The sequence below is a fragment of the Molothrus ater genome, chromosome 4 (genome assembly GCF_012460135.2).
Source record: "Molothrus ater isolate BHLD 08-10-18 breed brown headed cowbird chromosome 4, BPBGC_Mater_1.1, whole genome shotgun sequence".
Taxonomy (NCBI): Eukaryota; Metazoa; Chordata; class Aves; order Passeriformes; family Icteridae; genus Molothrus; species Molothrus ater.
The window spans coordinates 8,779,618-8,803,487 of NC_050481.2; the positions used below are offsets into that span (position 1 = coordinate 8,779,618).

The 23,870-nt window shown below is 39.6% G+C and overlaps 1 protein-coding gene across 6 annotated transcripts; it reads right to left on the bottom strand.

The window, feature by feature from the left end:
• Positions 1 to 1,248: 1,248 nt before the first annotated feature.
• Positions 1,249 to 23,729, bottom strand: CLGN (calmegin). 6 transcript variants are annotated; one of them, XM_036383022.2, is made up of 17 exons: positions 23,578 to 23,729; positions 19,968 to 20,098; positions 19,182 to 19,352; positions 18,352 to 18,422; positions 16,549 to 16,607; positions 15,308 to 15,449; positions 15,038 to 15,119; positions 14,115 to 14,307; positions 12,120 to 12,309; positions 11,426 to 11,539; positions 10,699 to 10,855; positions 9,625 to 9,840; positions 8,124 to 8,243; positions 7,808 to 7,946; positions 5,848 to 5,928; positions 3,588 to 3,715; positions 1,249 to 2,334 (listed from the first exon to the last, which is right to left on the bottom strand). In XM_036383022.2, the coding sequence occupies exons 3-17, from the start codon at positions 19,341 to 19,343 to the stop codon at positions 2,263 to 2,265; spliced, it is 1,926 nt and encodes a 641-aa protein (XP_036238915.1). In that variant the 5' UTR covers positions 19,344 to 19,352; positions 19,968 to 20,098; positions 23,578 to 23,729; the 3' UTR covers positions 1,249 to 2,262. The 6 variants fall into 6 exon arrangements, with proteins under 6 accessions (XP_036238915.1, XP_036238912.1, XP_036238913.1 ...); XM_036383019.2 differs by having other exon boundaries at positions 1,249 to 2,337; positions 23,578 to 23,726; XM_036383020.2 differs by lacking the exon at positions 23,578 to 23,729 and adding an exon at positions 23,129 to 23,343 and having other exon boundaries at positions 1,249 to 2,337.
• Between the last annotated feature and the right edge of the window lie 141 nt (positions 23,730 to 23,870).

Genomic DNA, 23,870 nt, shown 5'->3' on the forward strand with positions numbered 1-23,870 from the left:
CTTGGCCTTCCCTGCATATCAAGTGTTCAGGCTGGGATCTGGCATCCTCAATAAGAGCTCTTTCACCAAGCTGCAACAGAGTCAGAGGGAGTGCAGGCTGTAGAGGTCTTGCTACTTACAGAGTTCCAAAGATGACTGACAGTTTTCATAGCAAGACAGGCTGGAACTGAAAATCATTATTTTGTTAAGTTTAAAGATGTTTCAAGCAACCATGATAGCAAGATGAACCATGTTTCCCAAAATACCTGCTCAGATAAAAATGGACAGTGCGCAGGAAGTGTGTGAAATCTCATTGTTGTACTGCATCAATGGACAGGGGTTGGTTGCCCTTTTGCTTGGCTTTCTACCTTTAGAGCCTTAAATCCTCAACATGTCTGGTATTTCTGCTCTAATTACCAGCATAAATCTAGATCCAAGTAAGCTGATGTGCAGAAGGATGTAGGCTATCACTAGATTCTAGGTGATAAAAGCTGATGTGGCATCAACCAAGACTTATGGGAACTTGAAATTCAAAACCCTAAGGGAAGATGAGCATCCCTCACAGGGTGACCAATCCCTGGACTAACTAAATCACATCAAAAAAAACATAGTAACTATCACATATCAGAGAAAAAAACCCTCCAAAACACCTAAGAAAACAAACAAACCAGACCCCCAGGACACCCAAATGCTGTGAGAATGCCAAAGGACTTGTATCAGACATAACTCATTGAAAAGGTGAGCTGAAGTGCTATAATTCATGTTGAAATGATCTACTTCATGTAAAAGGTGAGTGAGCCCCGACAGCTCACAGCAACTGCTGTCAGCAGGGTTCTACACTGCTAAGGGCTCCTGTCTACTGCTGAGGGGTAACCTGGAGTCTTCACGTCCTACCTTTTGCATGGAGGCCCTAAATAAAGAGATGGGAACTTGCAATAAACTTAAAAAAGACACGAAAAGCCCCAAATTAAACCAAAACCTAGAGACATTTCCATGTAATTCACACCAAATACAAGTCCCGTATAATGAACTTTTGAACTTGAGGACAGTGGCTTCTTCATTAGGGTTAAGCATTTCTTAGAGACTTTTGTGGAATCTGCTGTGAAAATACTTCTTTTTAAAGCAGACAACTTTTATGACAGGGACAAGACAATCTGTTAGATGCCTTATGCATTAATGTATTTCTACTTTGTTTGTAATGTAGGACTACTTTTGCTAGCATTTACACATTCTACTACTACTACCAAGCAGCTGCCAAGCAGCAAGAGGTTTCTGGTGACTGAAATTTTATTGTTTAATATACAGCTGAACTTCAATGAAACAAGATTTCTTTACAATAAGCAGTTTATTTAAACTAAGAGAATACCCAAGTTACTCACATCGTAAAAAACTTAATCCATCAAAAATTATTATCTATATTAATGTATTTCATATTAAGCAAGAATTAATAAATATTTTTAGGTGACAATATACACTTAGCAAGTATTCTATAAACAGGTTATACCACTCTGGTTTGGAACATGGGATCTATAAAAGTTTGAAAAAATCATCTGTATACGGCCTGCAGATTTTATACCGGCATTCTAGAGTAAAACAAATCACATCAATTACCACTTGTATTCTATTTTAAAACACATCTTGAAAATAAATTACTGCAACCAATGCCTAAAGTGAACAGGTGACCACCCATGTAACAAGATCAACTAAAATAAATAATTTACAATAAAAATCGTTCCTAGCACAAAATCATCATACAAAAACAATTATTGCATTTAGCTCTGCACAGAAAATCCTACCTTTCCTCATAGCAATGTGAACTGCTATAGATGCTACATCTATACTACCATCTTCTTGAAGCTGAAAACTGTAAACGGCTTATTCTGTGCTAGAGCTACAAAAGTATTGTAATGCATTTATTTAAAAAAATATTTAGAGTAAGTTTATCTCCAACTAATACTAATTTCTAAGAAAGTTCAAATCTTCTTAAGAATCTTCACCTAAAAATCAGTTGGTCAGCTTGTAATTTCCCTTTTATTTGGAATTTGAAATACCAGCTAACTCTTCACAGATAGCGTTTATCCTTAAAAAAGGGGAATTGAGGAAGTTTGGGATGGTTAATAGAGGAAGTTCAGGACGGCTGACAGAGAACTAAACGAGGAGGTTGTACAGCAACGAGCCCCTCCTTTCCCCATCCAAGCTCAGCAATTGGCCAGGCCCACTGAAGCGGCACACCAGAAGTTACCAGCACTGTCTCTAGAGCTGCAAACAGCAGCTGCAAAGAACTCAGTCCTTCCGTACTCTTCTTTTGCGCACTGATTTCAGCGGACCATCTCCCATTCCTTCATCAGCTTCTCTCTTCTGGGAAAAAACAAGTTCAGCATTAACATTTGAAACTCATTTTAATTCTTCAAACTGGCACACTATGTTATTCCTCCTCCTGAATTCCCCAGCCATTCTATCACTAAATGCAGCGCTTAAGTGATGGGACATTTCTTCCACACTACTAATGTAATGATTAATAAAGTGGGTAGAGAACTTTCATTTCTATATTCAGAAAAGAGAGCTGTATGTTTAAACTGATGTCACAAACTTGGTTTTGCCTGTGTCTTTGCTGGTTTAAAAGCAGTGACTTCTAAATTAATTTACCAACTTCCTTAAAGAAAACCTTTTGCTAATGTTATTTCCGCTTCTGAAGCAAGATGAATTTAAAACATTTTAACTGTTCCCTTTGGAGAGCTACAAATAGAGCAAACTGTCCTTAAATCAGATGTGGTGTACAAGGAAAAGAAAACTTCTTAGAGGAACAAGATAAAGTACAGAATGAGGGGTCATTAACAAAGCCTTTCAGTGCTGAAACAACGCAACCTCATGCAAGGTACAGTTTCCTACAAGAGCTGTACATGAAAAGGAGTTAACATTACATATTAAACAACTTCCTTAACCTGCATAGTCACTCATTTAAGGAGTGACAAGCACAAGACTATCAATGGGTGGATCTAAAGTGTTCAGACATGAGCAGTTCCTAAATGAAAGAGTAATGAGTAGCTGACAAACAAGAAAAGCATAAATTCCATTATACAATGATATTTTATGAAAGTAATTTAGTAGAATATCTGGCTGACTGGATTATTCTGCACAAGAAAAACAAAACTGCAGATGCTGTGTTCAAAACCAGTATTGTCATTTGGCTTAACACCTTATTTTGGAATAAAAAACCCCAAAATGTAACTGAAAAGATTAAGGTTTTTCTAGGTCTTGGGAAAAGGCTATTCAGTTGTAAGCATGTTCTATCAGTTGAGGAGCACAATGAAAACTGACCCATCTGCTGCAACATGCAAACTCTCAAGGCTTGCAATTAATTTAATAATCTGTTAAAAGCTACATTCCTGTAAAAATATTTCACATTTAGGTAGCTGCCTGACCACTTCTATACCATACCTGTATTTATGCAGAGCATTTGAGGTGTCAAATTCAAAGAAAAGCAGATTTCTCCCTCACAATTTGTTTTACGGCTCAACAGAAGAAAAACATCTGTAGGTATCTGAGTTTAGTTGGAAGTACAATGTCAGACAATGGCAAGGAGAAAGCAGGGAAAAACGCAAACTTACCTCATCTTCCGAATCAGATTTATTTGACCAATCACCTTCTTGACTTCCATCTGGAACTTGATTTTCTTGTCCATCTGGAACTCCATTTTCTTCTTCATCATCATAAATATCTTCACCACCTTCACCTTCTGCACAAGAAGTTAATTTTACTTCATGAACAGAACTATATTACTATAATATACTACATCCAGGCATACCAGTAAGGAAAATGAGCCAATTTCAGTCCTAGCATGAACTGCTTGTTTAGAATAACCCATAAACACATCTCTGGGATACAGAGTAGAATTCTCATGAATTAGTAGAAAGTGCTAACTGCCAGATTTAATAACCAATTTTAACAGCCCCAACTTTGCCTCTTTTCCTAATAGTCCATACTGTCTTCAGACTTGTTACTGACTTGAAAGGACTTGATTTACTTTACTTTAAAACTAGCTATTGTATTGGACAGTTTTGAGAGCAGAGTCCAACACAGGACAACTGACCAAATTATGATTTAGATGGGGAAGTAAAATACTGCATTTATCAGTCATGCAGCATGGGAGACACCTACATCCTAAGGGTACTTCCCCTTTTCAGCAGGGAATTCTTCGGACATCCTGTTTTGTTTGAGGGATAAGCAGCTTTTTATTTCCACCCTTCTTGTGCATTTTTGCAATGCAGAAACTCGTCAGAAAAGCACTGTACTCCCCTCAGCTCATTCAAAGTAGGTCCAGCTTGCACTACACTACTACACTACCAGTATTCTGTAAAATATCAAGAGTAAGCAAAACTTATATCTGACAGAAAGGATATTCGTTGGCATTTTGCAACTTAACAGCCTGCCAGTGGCCTACTTAAAAACAGCAGTGAAGCAGTGCTCAATTCTGCCCTTGTCAGGTCACACCCACATGTCATAAGCACTGCTCAGGTGTGGAAAAAAAAATAGCAAAAAACCAAAAACAAATACCAACTATCTGTACCCACACCAAATTCTTACTGTTGCATCTGAATTAAACTGAACCAAAAGTATCCAGACAAATTAAGAATGTAGTCACGTACCAGACCTGCCTCTCCTCATTCTTGGTGATGAAAAGCTAGAAATACCTCATTTGTTAAAATATTAGAGACTTCTGTCTGAAACTGAGCAAGTCCCATCTTTGTACTGTCAAAGTCCCAACAACTTTGTCTGCAATATAGCTATAAATTGGGCCAAACAGAGCTTCACTACTTGTTGTGAACTAAGAAGTCAGTTTTGCTCTATGTCAGTATACCTGGTTCATGTGTACTATGTCTCTCCATTACCAAAAGGAGAAATATGACCCAATAATGAAGATCATGTTTCAGAAAGATGCCGACAAAGATCTCAGTCCTAAAAATCAGCCCTTAATACAAGAGCTTGGCAGAAATTCACAAAGCCTTGGGTCATATGCTAAAAAAGAGATTGGAAATGATAAATGATGCAAATCCAGCTCCTCCCACAAGTGCAGATTTCAATAGAAGTGAAAAAAACCTTCCCAAAAAAGTACTTCAGGTATCAGAAGCTAAAGAACCCAAAATTGGAAAACTATACTGGTTAAAATTATTATTTTTAATTGAACCATATAGCAATTGAAGCATTATTTCACAAAAATAAATGTAGAGCTTGACAAATAAGGTTCAGACTGTGCCCCTGAAATTCCATTCTGTGGCAACATTTTTTTACTTCCTGCAATATCTTGCTACAGGTCAAAGAAAGTAAGGAGACAAAGCAGACAAATAGACAATGCCACGAAAATTAACACAGAAGAAAATAAAGCAGTAAAGCCCATGGACAACGCCCTCCAAGAAATACTCTGGCCAGCAACTCATTGTCGCTGGTGTTAAAGAAACTGTCAAGTGTTTCTAAAATTTGCTGTTGTGCTGCACTTCCTTTTGCTTTCTCTTTTAAATGGTCCCAAAATACAATGTGGATTTGGAGTCACTCAGTATTCAACAGCTCCAAACCCCATTGCCTTCAAATCCAAAAAAAAAAAAAAAAAATCAGAGGAGGAGGTAATGACTATGAAGGAACAAAATCATAAAAAAAGGTAAAAAACCTAAGGAGAGAAAGATACTAGTAGAAAATATTTATGACTATGGATACCACAGAGAGAAATCTCAGAGGAAACTTGCATTTGGACCTGATGGAAGCTGGCATCCACCAGCCTGAAGTTCTACCATCAACAAGGAAGCAGAGGGAAGAAAACAGATAGGAGAGACCCACTTGAGAGTCCTGGCCCAAATTGCTTCCCTTTCCCAGTACCTGAAACAGAAGCCTCCCTTCCCATCTTCTCTGTATTATCCTTGATTAGTTCTCTTTTTGTCTCCTCCATTTCTCTTCTCTCTGTAGCAAAAACAATGAGGAAAAGGAGGCAGAAGACAAATTCTCTAATGCTTTCTGACACCAAGAGGCAAAAGAGCAATAGAAAAAAAAAAAGCGAAGACTTCAACTAGCAAATGTAAAAGGTGGCAGGAAGCTGAGGGAAGCTAAGCAATTCTCCTTAAAGCCAGAAACCATGAAGACATATGACAGCAAAGTGTAATCCTTCCTTCTGAAGCCTAGAATTTATTTGAAAACCCTGGATTAGTCACAAAAAAGCGAGCTAGGTTAGTTTTACTGTGTGTTCTGTTTAGTAACTAAAAGTAACAGTCTAAAATAGAACCTACCTTTGCAACACCATGAACAGCTGTTCCAAGCACAATTTAAGAAAGCTGTAGGAGCTGAACAGTGTTCCTCTGCAATTGCCCAGGCCTTATTTCTAACATTGAAACACACATTTTAGGGTATTATTTATTAAGTGATGTGTTTAATTCAATAAATTAACTGAATATTGGAACTGAGGAACGGCAGCCTTGCAACTGCAGAATATTACGTACAAACTGTGATTTGCATCAAGACTGGGTAGAAAAAAACAGAGTCTGCAATTCAGGAGCAAAGAACAGGTTGAGTAGAGTAAGATTAAAAGGACAATGTAGGAAGGTACAACACTGAAATCACATACCTACAATTTAATGTAGGTACTTTTATGTAGGTATTTAATTTTAAGTAAAGAAGCTATGTAGCATTACCAGAATAATTAAGTGCCTTGATAAGGCTCTCCAATAGCAAGGCAAATGGACTAAGTTTGGTGTGGCAAATATGTACTCAATTCTGTCAGGAATGGCATGGGAACTGCTGATGATGAGTGATGTCTTCTGCACACACAGAAGCCATCTACACTCATGGAACATGGTGCAAAGACAGACAAAACCCACCAAATTTCAGTCAGCAATACCAAGAGACGTCAGCACCAAGACAAAGACCCCACCAAAACATCAATGTCAGCTATGTCCCTATCCATGCTAGTCCCTTGTCACTTACTTGGTTCTCACCAAGGAAGACTGAAGTACGAGGCAGAATCTTACAGAACTCTGAAGCTAAAAATGTTCTCATCAAAGTCAAGGTAACACATGGCAAGTCAGGTGCCTTGATTTTTATTCTCTATATAGACACAGGGAAATGCTAACAGCACCTCAAAGTTACAGCTGAGTAGCAGCCAGTCACCTTTGATACAGTAACACAGGATCATTTTATCCTTGGATGCTGGAGTACAGCTCAACCTACTGAGCCATCAATTTCTCCCTGGGCAGCAGGACACACCTCTGCAGGTGTGCAAATAGGTCACTAAAAAGCAACATGAAGGAAGCTGCAGACTTCAGTATTTCAAGCCTACTGTATTCTCAACTTTTAACAAGAATAACTCAAATCACTGACCAACAGAATAGTAGAACCCTCCCAGAGAAGTGTAAGCAGGTTTATGTTAGGAGACTTAAAGCTATTCCTGACACACATTAAAGAATAACGTGACTTTAACTGCTTCAGGTACTAATACCTGAATAATTAAAAGGTGTTTAATATATGAAATATTTTGAAATATTTACAAGGGACAACATATGTATCACTGTCTACAAAGATAAAAAAAGAGGTGTTGGAAGCATGTTTATTTCTTCAAAGTGAAGAAATGCTGAGTAGAGCCTTACTTTCTGAGTATATTTATCAGACCTATTAGGTCTGCCAGGATGCCACTTAATGCAAGTTAGCAAAGACAAAAAAAGGCTCAGAGCAAGGCACATGTCACATAGTCTAAGAAAACAGATTGTGATTATTGGCAATGCAATCCATGAACTAGCTCTATTCACGTCTTTAACCCAACTGCAAGCTGACACACTCTTACTCATCTTACCATCTTCATCAGTATCTTCATTTTCTTTTTCCTCTTCTAGTTCATCATCTTCAAACTCCTCTGTCTCTTCTTTTAGTTTTCCCTTTGTAATTTGCTTAGATACATCAGGCTTTTTGAAGGCAATATATTCATCTGATTTCTACAACAAATTAAAAATGTATTTACATTTCAACTCCAGTTAAGAATTAAACAGGCACTGTAAGCTAAGTCATACCAATGGCATATTAGAAGGGCACATTATTGCACAGATGCTCAAGAGTTTCCAAATAAAGTATTAAGAATAAAAGCAAATCAAAATATAGTACATTTCACTAACCTTTCCTGGCCAGCAGAACAACACGGTTAGACCAACAGGGAGAGCTAAAGTCAAGATGTAAAGAACCCAGAGCCATGGGTGTTCTTCTGCAGCAGTCACCAACTGACTAAACATACCAGGCTGTGGTTAAAAAAAACCATTAAATTAAAAGAACTGCATTCAAATCCCTCTCTACACTTAAATAATTTTATGAAGTATACTGTATACATTTATGTTGTCCAAAACCCTTCTTGACCTTTGCTTTTTAATGACTACAGCAATCATGCATTTCAGTACTGGTAAAGCAACAACTCTACAAATCGCAAATAAGTGGCAGGTGTTGAGTAAGAACGAACAGACGTAGAACTCAAAACACACCAGACCAGCCACAACTCAGCTTTGTAAAGTAATACCTGCACACTGGACCAACTCAGCTGAAAGCTCCCAAAGCATCAAGAGCCTGAGAGCAGCAGTTCCAGAGGAGAAATGCTGGCTCCACTTGTACTATGACCTTCTCTCCTTTGACAGCCAATTATTCAGGGAGTAAGCCATCCTCCCAGCACAGCTCTGATTTATAGAAACTCTCAGGCAAGTGCCTGGTGCATCTCTGTAAGAGGTGCATCAGCCACTAACCAAGTTGGAGAGGCACAACGCAACAAGGGGACTCAAAGGAATTTTTTTTGCCATTGTGCATACAGGTACGGATACAGGTTCAGACACAACCCCAATATTTTGGAAAAGGGCAAGGCTGTGTGAAGAGACAGCTCTCCTGCCTGCATGGACAGATATGCTGTTGCTACTTGCTCACTCTGTGACAAACAGCAGCTGTACACAATTGGCCACATTGGCCACCAGTCCATTGTTTCTCCCCAGAACAGTAGCCTGCTGTTGCCATTGAATCAAAGAGAACAGAGGCCTGTTAAACAGAAACAGGAGTGCAGGCGGGGCCCATGACCCCATAGGGCAGGGCAGATCCAGCCCACAGCACAGGGAAGCAGAGAGCAAAGCTGCCAAAGCGCCCTACACAAACAAGATGTGCGTGCACACATAGAAACACACACCTAAACAGCCAAAGGCCTAAAGTGACTGAACAGAAACCAACACTAGACTAATGATGCCAAATGGGAAGGAAGTATCAAAAGCATGAATATATATCATGGATATAACTCTAAGGAAAAACAGGGGGCAAGGGGCAGGAATTACTTGGAATATAACTCAGCCTTCATTCTTGCACTTGCTGTCAGGTACTGGATTTCTAATATCAATGTCAACAGCAGAAGGCTTCAGAGGAAGTTAATTTCTCACTAGGTGTTTAAGTGAAATGCACTACCCTTTTAACCTCAAGAACATATTCATCTGGGAAAGGTAAGAGGCCAAACTACAAGACAGAAAACCTAGCAGTTACTCAGCATAATTATTAATTGCAGACAAATTAATACTCAGTCAGCATGGACAGAAAATTCTTCCAACAGCACAGCTTCCTTACTACTTTCTACTATCAAGAACATAGCAAAATTTATACCTCATTAGCACTTGCTACTAATTTCTTCAAGCCCCAGCTATCTGCTGCCCAGCGATCTGCTACTTCTTTTTCTGAACAGATGATGAAGTTATCAAAGTAGATATCAGATGTCATAGACCAGAGTTCTAAACCAATAGCACTGACAGCAGTCATCTTGAATGGGTGAAGATCTTCAAAATAGTCCGGGTTTGGTATTTTCCGAGGGCTCCAGATTCCCTGTTAATGGAAACAAACATAAGCACAGTACCTATAACTCACCAAAGGAACAACTTCTGAAAGAGATTACCAAATAATAAGAACCTTTCTTTTAAAGGACAAGCAGTAGACTTGAATCTAAGACAGAACTGGAAGTAGCCTGTAGAATTTTGCCAAATGGGTCTCAATTTTCATCGTTTAGGGAAGACATCCTAAATAATTTTCTCTTTTTTACTGTAGAGGTTACAGTAATAACTGACTCTAACCAAAAGCATTAGAGAAAATGTTAGGAAAGGAAAATTCAGCCTTATGGTACCTGTGCAAATTAGAGCCAATTCTGTTTGCAAACCTGCTTAGGATCTTACCCTCTGAGACATCAATTTCAAGTACTCCCATAACTAATACAAAGTAACTCTCTTTAATATCCAGTTCATTACCTCTTATATTTGGAGGGGAGGATGAGACTTTAATTATCCAAAATTGAAGCTTCCTTGAACTAGCAAGGCAATCTGCTGGCTGAAAGGCTTCATTTGTTAATTTAAAAAAAAGACTAATTCAACAGACTCACATTTAAAACCCTAATGTAATTCAGAATACAGTTCTGAAGGCAATACTGAATAAATGGTATCAATGAAAATTGTACAAAGGGCAACTTTAAACAGCTAAATTGTTTTAATACAAGAAGCATTACTGTTTCCCAGTATACTTCAGGGAAAAAAAAGTAAATTAAAAGCAAAAAAAACTCAAATTAGTGAGGGTATTCAGACTCATTCCACAAAATAAATACACTGCAGAAACGCCTAAGTAAATATAGTACTTTGACTTGCTTGCTCTGCTGACTCTGTATCTTTTAGCCACACCCAACAATCTGCCTATTACCTGATAGTTAGGATTGTCTATCATAGGTGCTCTCCATTTTCCTTTATACTTGGGGTTATTCTTCATGGGACGCACCCACTCTCCACAACCAGGTGCACTCTCACATTTGGCATTACGGATCTGAGGGGCTTCCCACTCCCCATCCATTTCTTCATCCCTAGAGAGAAAAAGCAATTCCAAACAACTGCTTCAAGATCAGCCAGCTATCAAACACTAGCAGTCTCCAGTTAGGGTCTAGTGTATTGTTCTAACAACCTCAGAACTCTGACCAGCTCAAAGAACTTCACCCTACAGTATAAACTTTTTTTTTTAAGGGGTGCTAACACATTTTTACTTAAAGGTCACATGTTAATAACTACCACAGCATTTCTGACTCCAATGACATGACTGCCTCTGCAGACAGCTTGAAAGACTTCTACACAGAATGCTTAGAGATCCCTTCAAGGCTTACATTATGATTTTAAGCTATCCACTTAAACTGTAGCAAATTCTTTCAAGGGGGACCTTCATAAGCTGTTTTCACTCATGTATCTTCAGAAAACACAAGGCAATGACAAGTTCATCTTTTTATAGAAGCAGTCCCCCACACAAACAAACATTTGACCATTCCTTACACATTCCAACTTAGTGCCTCAAAAGACAATGAGATTTGAACTGACTTCCACAACTAATAACCTCCCACAGGGAACAGTCTTATGTGCACAACACATCACCAATCCGCACTTACCAGTCCTTGGGTTTTTTTGCATTAGGGTCTGGAACATACTGCGGTTCATCATCAAGCCACCCCTCAGGCTTAACAGCATCAGGATCTTCTATTTTGGCAGGTTCATCTTCATCCCTTCAATGACAGACTTGTGTTACAAAATAAAGCAGCCCGGCTTTGGAACAATGCTCAGTTCAGAGGACTGCAACTGGCATCAAAGGGATGATTTCCAAAAACATGACAGAACTGGACTCGCTGATCATGAGCATTACCCATACAATTATCTGCTTAGAAATATCTGGATTATATTGACATTGTTTTATAGTGCTATTTAGTCCACAAAGTGCGGGCATCGAGTGGCAGGTATCAGTCAGGTCTTCCCATTGAGGTTTCCCTATCCTTCCTGAGTTGCCATAACAGTAGCTCACACAGAAGTAGAAATGCATTGTAAATTAGGACTATAAGGTAGAAAACAACTTCTTATTCATGTGTAGCAAGCTTAGTTACTACTTGCAACCATGCAGGGCACAAAACCAGCAAATAATGATTTTATTTGTTTCCTTATGCCCACCTCAAATATGTTTTCAAACTTCAGTGCTTTTAGTGAAATGCATTCCAATTGTCATTAGCAAACCTCAAAATAAAGCCAGTCAAATCTTTCAAGTAAACAGCCTGCATGTAAGAGACATAGTAAAAATGAAAACGCTCCCCTTACCAGTCATCTGGTTTGACAGCATTTGGATCAGGTATTTTTGGTCTCTCATCCCAATCATCAGGCTTTTTATCAGTAGGATCCTCTATTTCTTTGGAAGGATTTACTGGAGGAACCATATTCTCAAGAAGACTTCCTTTACTGACAACCGTTTGGTCGATTAATATTTCAAACGTATCATCTGGTTTTAGCACTAAATTGAAGAAATTGATATTGAAGATATAAGGTAGCCATTTAATTTTACAGATACATTTAACCAAAACTACCGAATAAGCACAGACTCAGTCAAATAACAGCAAACAGGATCCTCACTAGCAGAGGAGACAGACTCCTCACTCAGGCACTGCATCTGGACACAAAACATGGCCCTTGAGGGGATGCAGGACCAGCATCAGGCCCCCAGAGATTAAATTGGAAGAAAACTCAAATGCTGAAACACACCCCAACACATCCTAAGAGATCTTTCAAAACCCTACCAACTTGGCCTAAATTCTGTGGTTTTACTTCCAAAGCAGAGGCAGTGAAAAAAGAATCCCAAAAGGCCTCTCTGCTACTCAATTATAACCTCACACTTAAAAGCATGGGAACACAAGAATTGTACCAGTAACATAGGAGAAGGATCAAAACAGCTTTTTCTATCAGGTTCTAACCTCTCTAAGCCATTTTCCTCAAATGCCACACTGCAAGAGCTTACACATTTGAAGAGGATTTCCTGGATGTTAGCAAGTGTGAGGAACTGAGAAGCCAAGGTCAAGAACTGAGCACTGTCACACTCGGTACCCAGATGCATCCAGATCTATTTCTAATAAGCACCTCTAAGTGCACTCACTGGTTAAATAGCAGATTCAACTGCCCATTTAACATAATCAAGATGACTAAGTAACAGTAATTACTATTCTACTTTCATCACAGTTTTCTAAAATCAGGTTAAGAAAACCACAGTAACAGTCCTGTAACAGTTTGATAATAGCTAATGATGGCCCTGAAATTATCCACAGCATTAAAATATCCATAAATACAAAAATGAAACTCCCGTATCACCTTTAGATAAAACACAAAGAACTAATTTTCAACTCCTGTTATCAGTCACATAAATGCACTGGAATCACATAGCTCTATGGAGTCTCTTTGAACAAGTATAACAGAAGAAATGCAATTCAAATTCACGGACCTTGATTCATAATTTCTAACAAACAATCCAAATACAGGAATGCATGCATTCCTTCATTATGAGATTCCCACTATCTAAAAGTGAAAGTTTGCTGTGGCATACTACAGCCATCTATTTTAGAAACCACTAAATGATTTTCCTATGGCACAGCACTCAAACATGCCTTCTGTTATTACTACTCAGTGCAAGTTCCTAAGTACAGTCAATTTAGCTGGATTTGCAGCATGCCATAGGTTAGGCCATTCTCTGACTGCTCTTCTTCCTCAGAAGTCAGAAAAAGGGGATTAAAATTAACTTGTATTTCTCTGTACAGTTCACTGGTACAAGAAGAGCTGTCCCATGAATTAAAACCAGCCCATGCCCATTCACTTCAGAGTCTGTGCTGACCTGTTTGTGCACACTGCTTCAGATGCAGGGGTTGGGGAGAACTCTTAACATGAGGAAAAGAGACTTAACTCAATTCCTCTGAACTCTGACACCTTTCCGGAATATTGGGCTGTTGGACATTTTACCATCTTTCCCAGTAAAAATAGTTTTATTATAATGAATACTGAGGGCATTTATTAGTCAAGGTTAGGCAGGGCTGGTAAGTTTTTGCTATAACTGAATATTAAGCAGTAGCATCTGAAAGCTGCTTTATGTCCTGCAGTTAAGCCCTGTCATTAAACCCTTTAACCCAAATCATTAAGCAACCACCACTCAGAATTAACAAGCTATTACAAACAAACAAAGACTCGGTTACAAAGCTTCAGCAGACAAAAGCACATTTTTCATCTCTCCTTTCCAGTATAAGAATTGGAATTCCATTTTAAAGAATGGAACAATACCAAGAGTATATAGATGTGTCTTCTTGTCCAAATAGAATTTTTTTAGGTCTACATCAGGACGTTCAGCATGTTTTTCATCATATTCTCCAGTTTTAGGATTCTTATGTCTGAAGATGAAGTGTAGTTTGTAATCCTCTCCACATTTATCTGGTCCAAACATAATTGTGTAAGGTGTTTTGTCAAAAAAGTATTCCTGTAGAAGCAAGAAAGCTGAGCATGTGATATACTGGACATTTTATTATGTCACTTTTGGTCCTTCTTTTTCTTGGTGCAGAGCATAGTCACCTATCTGTAAAAGGTAAATGAAAAGTGGTAGGGTAAATCATGAAAGGAATTGAAGTCCTCTGGAGTTCTCTATTTCCAGGGAATGGACTCTCAGTCTCTTCAAGGAAGATGAACACATTTATATTTACACTTGCTCCTTATGTTAAGTAGGAATGCCTGTTACAAATCAAAACACTCAAGTATCTCTTTCCCTCTACAAACATTACACTACAAGATGGAAGGGAACTAGTTACTCTTCTTCATAACAATTGTCTTTTCCAGTAAGGGTAAACCCAAGGATATTAATAGCCAGTGTTTTATAAGTACCTTTTTCTCTCCACATCAAGTAACAGCAACAAACCACCCTGAAAATATCAGATATAGTTCTTCTCCTTCAGAGTATGTTGCATTACAAAGTTATGTCAGCATCTTCAAACTATCTATGTTTTCTGTGTTTGGAATACACAGTAATATGCATGTGCTGAGCAGTAAAATTGTTTCACAAGTTATGAGTTAAGATCCTCTGGCTTCTATTAATTCACAGAGTCATACTAAATGTACACCAAAGTCCTCTGTCCTGCATAGCAGACACCAGCCATGCAGAACCAAGCTGTCCCTCCCATGCACAACTGATAGCAAATATTAAGCAAAGGACATACCAGATTCAAGTCATTGCTACTGGAGAGAAGTTTAATATATGCACCACCACAGTCAATGCCTTTTTGAAAATTCACTTCGTATCTGGGCAAAGACAAAGGGAGAAAAACTTGCTGAGTAGCAGAAAAATAAGAAATAACTGCTAATCTGCAGTTCTAATTAAGAATGTATTCAGACTGCATATTAGTACCTACTGTCAAAACACTTCTATGTTAGCAAAATGTTTTAACTTACTAATAAACACCAAATAAAAAATCTGAAGGAATACTTACTGAACAATCAAAGGTTTATCATCAAAAACAAATGCTTTTGTTAGCATTGCTGATATTGCATGATACTTGGCCACTGATTTTAACACTAATCCTCTGTCTCCAGGCATCGCATTTTCCTTCAGCTCTTCTACTTCCCATCTTCCTAAAACACACATGCACAAAGTCTTTGAAAAAATGCAGTCTGAAAAAACAAATCACAGCCTTGCTCAAAGTAAAGAGTTAGTAACAAATAAAGCCTAGCTGTCAAAATAGGGCAGAAACGTTGGCATCTGATGACAAAGATGTTATTTCTTGTTATTCTCAAATTTACAAAAACCAGTAAGTAAACTTTATTACTGTAGATCTCTATCTTTAGGTTGTGGGATCCTACAATGGCTATTTTGAGGAACAAAATATTTCTCCAGATTTTAAATTTACTTCTACCATCATCACATAAAAGACATGAGTCACTGCATCAGTACTTTTTTCTGCTTACATAAAATTAAAATATCTTGAGTCAAATCTAATCACAGGGTAGATGAAGTTCCCTCCTCCTCCCCAAAGTCTTTCCAGGAATTATCAGATTTGGTCCAAAACAATCCTACAGCTTTGAAAATAGAAGATTTTCTATTTATACATCCTCCAAGTTTGGGATAAATACACCCATGTCCAATAACCAAAGAACAAGATAGCTTCTAAAAGGGCAGTTACATTTTCTCAGAGATGAAGAGGACAAGATGCAGTGGGGTTTTTTTCCAGTAAAGAACACAGCACAAAATACCCTACTTGGAAAAATCTGTTTTAATTTTCTTGTTTCAGAGGCTATACCAAGAGACCATTCCATGAATCACTAGTAGGACAGATGGAGCAAAAAGGAACCCAATGCTTTAGAAAACTATTTAATAACTGCAATTCAAGTGATAAGTCTCTCTCAGGATTTCAGAGAAAACAGTTCTAAATAAACAGTACTCATAAACAAACAGGATTAAGTATTCAGTTTGCGAAGGGTATTCTAGTATCATCCATGGCAATACATTGTTGGAATGATAAAAAAAAAAGAAGTTATCTTCACACTAAATAACCCAATGAGCAACATTTAACAGTTTCAGGATAACAGTCATGATACAAACTAACATTTTGACCTGCGCCATCTATACATTCAAAGACAAGTTCCTGTGTTATTTCTCAAGGAAATAATTATTTCTCAAAAGGAACAGAACATCATAAACTACACAGTGGAGGTAAACATTAAAGTTGCTTACCATCATATTTAGCAACATTATCATCCATGTCTTCTTTCAGAGTTACAGACAACACCCACCTAAAAAAAAATTGTACCGGTCATTGATCTATCTAGGCAAAGCTGTATTATTTAACAAACAAGGAAAAAAGCTTTTGTTTCTAGGCTGTGAACCTGTAATAGTGATTTCGAGTCAGCATCATGGAACTGCATGTAGCTCTAAGAACATGCAAAGAAAAATTAAGGGAGAATAGTCTAATAAAGCATTTCAAAATACTTCCTAAATATGTAAATGAATAGACAAAAGTCTAAAGTAATTAAATTCCTGAATTAGTTAATTCTGAATAAACTTGAGTTTTAATCCACAAGTTCAGTTTGGCAGAACGTAATATGCATTTAATGTAAAAAACGTACTGAAAAGAGCAAGTTTCAAGTATAATACCTTCAATAGAGGAAATAATACCTTTCAATAGCAAAGAAAAAGCAATCAGCCACATGAACCTTAACTTGATCTGACAGTACCAGCACCCACACAGAGCAGAGGACAAAAGGGACAAATGCAAGACACCAAGTGCACTGCACACAGGAGACCCGACAGGGCAAACCCAGGCCTGATGTGGATTCTGTGAGCAAGACACACTTGGCCACCTCATCAAGGCTATCACAGCATGGGCACAGTCCCCACACAAGGTGTTCCTCTGCAAAGGGAACAAAGCAAAGGGCAGTCCCCCCTCATCTGGACAGACAGCAGCTCTCTCTGGAGCCATGCACAGGAATATGCTCAACTCCTTATTCTATCAGCCACAGGAACACGTGCTAACAATTCATTCTGCAAAGAACTGCTCTCATTCTTCCTGAACTTCGCTCTGCATAGAGTCAATCAGGGATGAATACTTTCTCTTTTCTGCTCGCATTGCAGTCACATTTGTTCACTGTGAACAGAGATGCTGGAAAAGCTTCACAGCATAAATAGCAAACTAGATCCTCAGCCTACCAGGAGAGAGACCAGTGAGGACATAAAACATCTCTACAAGCCATGTGAAAAAAATTTTCAAGGCCCATTCTCAAAAAAGCTACTCTGTTCTTACCTAGTCAGTTTATATATAGTCTTTTCCACACTTCAGGGAAGAAAGGCAGCTTGCTTTCTCATAAATCTTGCTTTCATACTCCTTAGTCTTACATAAATTATGCAAAGCTAGACCAAAAAGTCCCAGGCATTTCAGCTAAAACTTGGAACATGAGATTTAGTAGAAGACAAACTAATCTTTGAAGAGTTCTCAAAAAACCTAGAAACTTGGATGAATGATAGCATTCAAGTACCCCAGTTAAATCTTTGCATCTGTTAATCAAGGATTTCAGTGGTTTGTTTGTTTGGTTTTTTTTAACAACCATTATCACCTCTTCTATCTAATAATTTTTTCTGCCATCACAGGCGCTGCTTTTGCACTTAACATTTAGAACTGACACATACCTAAGATTATGTGGAAAGAAAGAGAGTTTGCTAGTGAAATGTAATGGCACTTGACCTCTCAGCTAGTCAAACCCAACTAGCTAAACCTTTAGACTATTTTTCCTAATGTCCACAAACCCAGAGTTTAGTAAAAGCTTCCTTAAAACACACAAAAAGTAATATATCTGAAATGTTAAGTGTCCAGCTTAACATTATGATGTATTAGGAGCAAGCCTTCATAGTCTTCCCAATTCTAATCCCCATAAAAATTATTTTTATAAAGATCGTAGCAGAAAAAGGAATACCAAATAAGTCCTGCCAGTGTAAGTGAAACTGCTGAAAGTACAAGTGTATCATTTTAAGACATCAACTTACCCCGACAATCCTTCATCAAAGGTTTCTGTAAAATACACTTCCCCAGTTGGCTTTGGAGTCTGGTACACAACCTAAGATACACATCCCAACATCAATTACAACTGAAATACACTCTGCTATCTCCAGAAGTAATCCACCCAGGCAGAACAACCGATATTGTTCATGAGAAATACCTAGCAGCACAAAACCACTTCTCCCCCAGCCACACTTCAAGAGTTTGTGTGCATCCCTCCAACACCGAGCAGTTTCCTATCTCTGACCTTTAAAATTTGCTTCCTCTGTTCAAATCTCATAACTAAAGCTTTGTTCCATCTTCTGTGAAACAAAACCCCAAAAATTTCTCTGAACCCGCACCAAACCTGCTTCTCCATGTTGCTCTCTTTGTATGTTTTCCATTCTTCTGTTTTGCCATCTGTTGCCTACATCTATTTTGAAGAACAGCATACAGATTCTCTTACAATAAAGACTGTCAAAATGCAGCTGTGACTGATGAAGTCAAGAAACTGCTCTAAAGTCAAAGTCTCAGCGAGACCAAGGTGCTTTCCATTTACTACTTGACAAGCGTCATGTTAGGACTTGCAACAAAAGGTCCTGTACCTAGATTGAAGAACAACCTTTTTCATGACTACTGACCACAGGCAGGAGATTTTACACATGGGCATAAGAGAGTCACTCTTTAACTTTGCCTTATATGTCACATACAGCAAGTGAACAACTCAGACTGCCATACCTGAGACGCACTCAGTTGTCAAACCCAGATAAACTTGCACTAGTTATAACTATGCATCTTGTACTTAAGCAGCTTGAACTAGAGACTTCTGTCATCTTACCTCTAGAGAAGATTTATCTCTGTCAACATCAGCTTCTTGGGACTGCTTGTCAAAATTCTCCACTTCAACATCTGCATCCAGATTTTCTTCGTTTTCCATGCCTGCAGTCACTGAGCTAATTATCAGGACACCCAAGCACAGCCAGTCCCACTGGAAGCGCATCTTGGTTATCTGCAGAATTGAAGCGTTATAGAATTTAAATATAATTTCAATTATATTATGAGTATTATTTCAATTTTACCCCAGACTTTATCTAAAAGAGAAAAAAAACATGAAAATTATGAGAAATGACTATCAAAAAGTGTTGTCACTATAATATTGTCTTAACTTGCTTTTTTAATTACTGAGCCTGACTCAGACTCTTTCCCCTCTGGAAGTGTTCATAGCCTGTTCCTTTCCCTGGCCAAACCTAGCATGAATCTGACTGCAATATGTATGCTTTTTAAGAACTAACCAAGACTGCTTTTATTCTTCTCATTCATAAACAACCTGAACAAGTAATTAAATTGAATCAGTCTCTATAATGCAGCAATAACTAACATCCCTTTCATTAGGAAAAATTAAATTATAGATTTAGAATGCATTATTATCTGCTGCCAGAATTGCATTTGCCCCTACTTCCCATGACTACATTTAGATGAGTGCAGAGTGTATCCTGGCTCCATCTCTAAGTGCCACAAGACAGTGTAAGATGATTTTAAACAGAAAATATTTTCTGAAACTATTATCCAGTAATTTTCAAGTTGAAGTTAGGTAGAACAAGACTTTAAGCTTAAATGCAAATACCTTACTAATATCAGGGAAACCTGAAAATCTTTCAGCTGTAGAAGAAGGAATGTCAATAGCAGTCAATTGCCCCAGCCTGTCAATCTGATCTGCTGTGAAATGATGGTTGCCCAGTATTTTTGGCTTCACATCTGGAAGATAGACCAATCCAATTTTATGTCAGAGTAGCCAGTGGTTTGTGGAAGTGCAGTGTCAAAAATGCCTACGACAGTTTCCTCAAAGGTCTTGCAAAAACACAGTTTTTTGAAATTATTTTTGTCTGAATTTGTAAACAGTATGAAGACAGATTCTAGACACCTCTGCACAGGTATTTATCACTTGTTTCTTACTGATTTATATTCACAGTAAGCTTAAATAAACGCTGGTATTTATTTTGCTATTTTAAGACATGTTCAAGCCTTGCATTACTTGCAGCCACTACTAGTTATATTCAAAGCTCTGGTGCTGAGGTGCCTTCTGCACCTGAGAGAGCAGCCACCCTCTCAGTCACATCATCACTCCCTAGAGATTAGATTGTTTACCACTACAACTCTAAATGTCCCAGCAATTAGAGATACTATCTTATACTCAAAGTGTGAATCTCTTGCTTTCTTTCCTTCTTCCTGGCTTTATCAAATGTGGTAAGCAATTCAAACACTGGAACTGCACCGATAATTACTTCATCATTCATTTTTTAACACCTGCAAGTGTTAAAAATCAAGCAACACATATAGAGATCAAACAGTATCAGGGCTTTATTTCTTTTACCATCTACTAATTTAACATTAACTGCACTGATTATACCTAGAGCCAGGACATACATAAACCACAAGATTACCATAAAGAACTGTTTCACACACCAGTACTACGTCAATACTAGGAAATAATCAAAAGCTCTTTTTTTGGGGACTAACACCTATTTTCCACAAAACTACATTAATCATGTTACCATTCTTTTTTTTCTCCCCCACTACTATCCACAATTCCTGCTGTTCTCTGTGGGACTTTACAACCTTGCTTGAAGATGGTGAGTCCTGTGGCTCCTCAGGTGATACATTTCAATAGTCATCTGCCAATTTTACTAGTGTTTTGTATTTGCCTTTTTTTTATTATTTTTAGGTTAAAACTAGAGATAGTGTTAGTTCATAGACCTCCTTAGCAGTTCTAGAACTTAAAATAATCTCACCCAGAAGATCTAAAGTCACTGAGTTTAGCAGAGGTGACCATTTAACCTTAGGGTGTATTTTTGAACACCTTTGTCTGAGGAGTCTCAGTTTTACCAACCCCATTTTCTTGGTCCTTAACCACCATATTAGGACAAGCACTCAAAGAATCCCCTATCAATACCTTCTGGGCTCCTCAGCTCCTAGCTAAAGAGTTAAATACTAACCAAGTATCAGACCTGCATTTTTAGCATGCAGCTTGCCTACCTTACCTTCGCTAGCTCGTCATGCACGTGGTCTCTGCTTCTCCTGAAGCAGAATGGGGGTACAACTTTCTCTTCCAGTACACCCAGGTGTGTTTGTGTATAATCCAAAATGCTTTCCACTTACATAGCTGTAAGTTTACTCTAATTAGCCCCACTCACTTCTGTGCCATACACAGACTAACCTGGGCATCCAAAAGACACACTAGTACTCACCTTGGCAAACAGTTCCCTTCCAGAATTTCTGACACTTCACTTTGTTCCCACTGAATGTTATCACTACCCCCTGATCCTACCTAGGACTTCCCTAATTTCCTTCAACTTGCAATTGGATCTCTTACTTCTTGCTTCAAGGAGAAAAGGCGCATTTTAACCTTCGACCGTTTGATATACTTTTAAAATAATTCCAAAAATGCTGAAATACATTATCAAGACCAATTACAGTTATCACTCAGCTGCCAGGCAAACATGGTTTTAACCAGCCCATGACATCTTTCATTTTTATGAACTGTGCCACACTTAAGTCTTAGAATATAAAATAAATCTTTCAACTAAGCCAGTGAGATTCTGGTCTCAAAACAGAAGTTCACACTACACAATTATCTTTAAAACCTACTGAATTTCCCTAATTAACACATGAAGACTAACAAACTTTTCTTACTCTATTTACAAGGTGGCAAAGAAAGTAAGCCAAAAGGATTCTCACTGTTATCACTTCCTCAGCAAAACAAAGCAAATTGCAAGAGCCTGTGGCTCTCACAAAACACCAGACATGTCTACTAGCAGTCTTGTCAATGTACCTAAGTTCAGACTAATTTTAAACATACATTTGGCATAACTTGGTCACCTTTTGCCATGGGTAACCACGGCACAGCTGCACATCAGCAGGACATTTAAGCCAGCAGTACTATTGCAAAGCATGCTCCAGGGACCAGCAACGGTGCTGCAACACCAGCACAACATTGCACCTAAAGTAACAAGCTGCTTGTGCTGAGACACAGACTAGCATCTATAACAGACAAGGGCATAAGCTGTAAACATGGTCTGACTGGAGATCAGAATGTTTTTCCCCACGAGGACAGATAAGCACCAACACAGGCTGCCTAGCCTCAGTCCCTGGGGTTTTCCAAGACTGTCCAGAACAAAACCTTAAGCAAGCTGGACCAGCCTCAGGGCTGCCCCTGTTGTGAGCAGCAGGTCAGGAGAGCCCTTCTGGCATCCCTTCCCACCCGCATGATGTGATTTCGGTTGCATGGTGCAGACGGGTCCACCTTTGCACCTCTGTACCACGGTGTTCTGCACACTGTGTACGTGCCAGTAAGTTACTGGCATCATTGTGCCAACTGCTGTAGAACCAAGGAAAAGGTCAGATCTTCTAGATCACTAACATTGTTCTGGACTTTTAAAACTGTCATGCCTTCTCCATGCAACTCCGGGAGTACTGGATTCTCAAGCAGAAAGGGAATAATAAGACAGCCGCTCTCACCCTGAAGTCCAAAGCTCCTGCATCCAGTATCAACACATGGGCTTGTCATAGACCAAACATCAATTCTATCCAGGGCCACAAAAACTGGAGGATTTTTTCACACACCCCTTCTTCCATCTGTACCCATTAGCTGCTTTATTCCTCCCCTATTCTCCTACATTGGCATCAACCTGACATAAGACAACATCCAGCTGTAACTGCTCCATCAAACACATGCAAGAACACTTACACAACTTGAAATTTCTCCTTTATTGGGTGTGAAAACTGTACCTGCCTCCCTTTACCTGCGATGTTGAGCACGCTGCGCTGGCAGGGATGCCGATCGTGGAGTTCAGCAGGTGCTCCAGCCGCAATGCTGCGCTCCCACAGGCGCCTCGAGGTATTCTGCTGCTACAACGAGCTCCACTAAACCCTTCAGGACGACCTCATTTCCCGATTTTAAAAAACAGACCTTAGGGCCAAACAGCCACCCGGCCTTCTGCAGCACCCAACACGAACCTGCTTTGGGGGATACCGCCAAGGGAGAACGAAGGCCGCGACGCCGCTTCTCCCGCCCGCCTCGGGGACGGGGCGAGCTCCGGGACCCTGCCCGGCGGCGCCTCCACCCAGCTCCCCACGCCGCCCTCGGGAGCCGCCGCCGCCGGGGACGGAGCAGAGCGAGGCGGAGCAGGGCAGCCACCGTCCCCTCCCCTCCCCGCGCCCCCGGGACCCACACGCACCTCCCGCCGCCACGGCGGGGCAGGGCGGCCGCCGCTTCCCCCGGCCTGGTTACCAAGCACCGCGACGCCGCTCCTCCCACGGCAGGCGTTTATGGGCGACGGTCCCGGCGCTGCCCGGCCCGCGGCGGGCGGTTACCGGCGGCGGTCCCGGCGCTGCCCGGCCCGCGGCGGGCGGTTACCGGCGGCGGTCCCGGCGCTGCCCGGCCCGCGGCGGGCGGTTACCGGCGGCGGTCCCGGCGCTGCCCGGCCCGCGGCGGGCGGTTACCGGCGGCGGTCCCGGCGCTGCCCGGCCC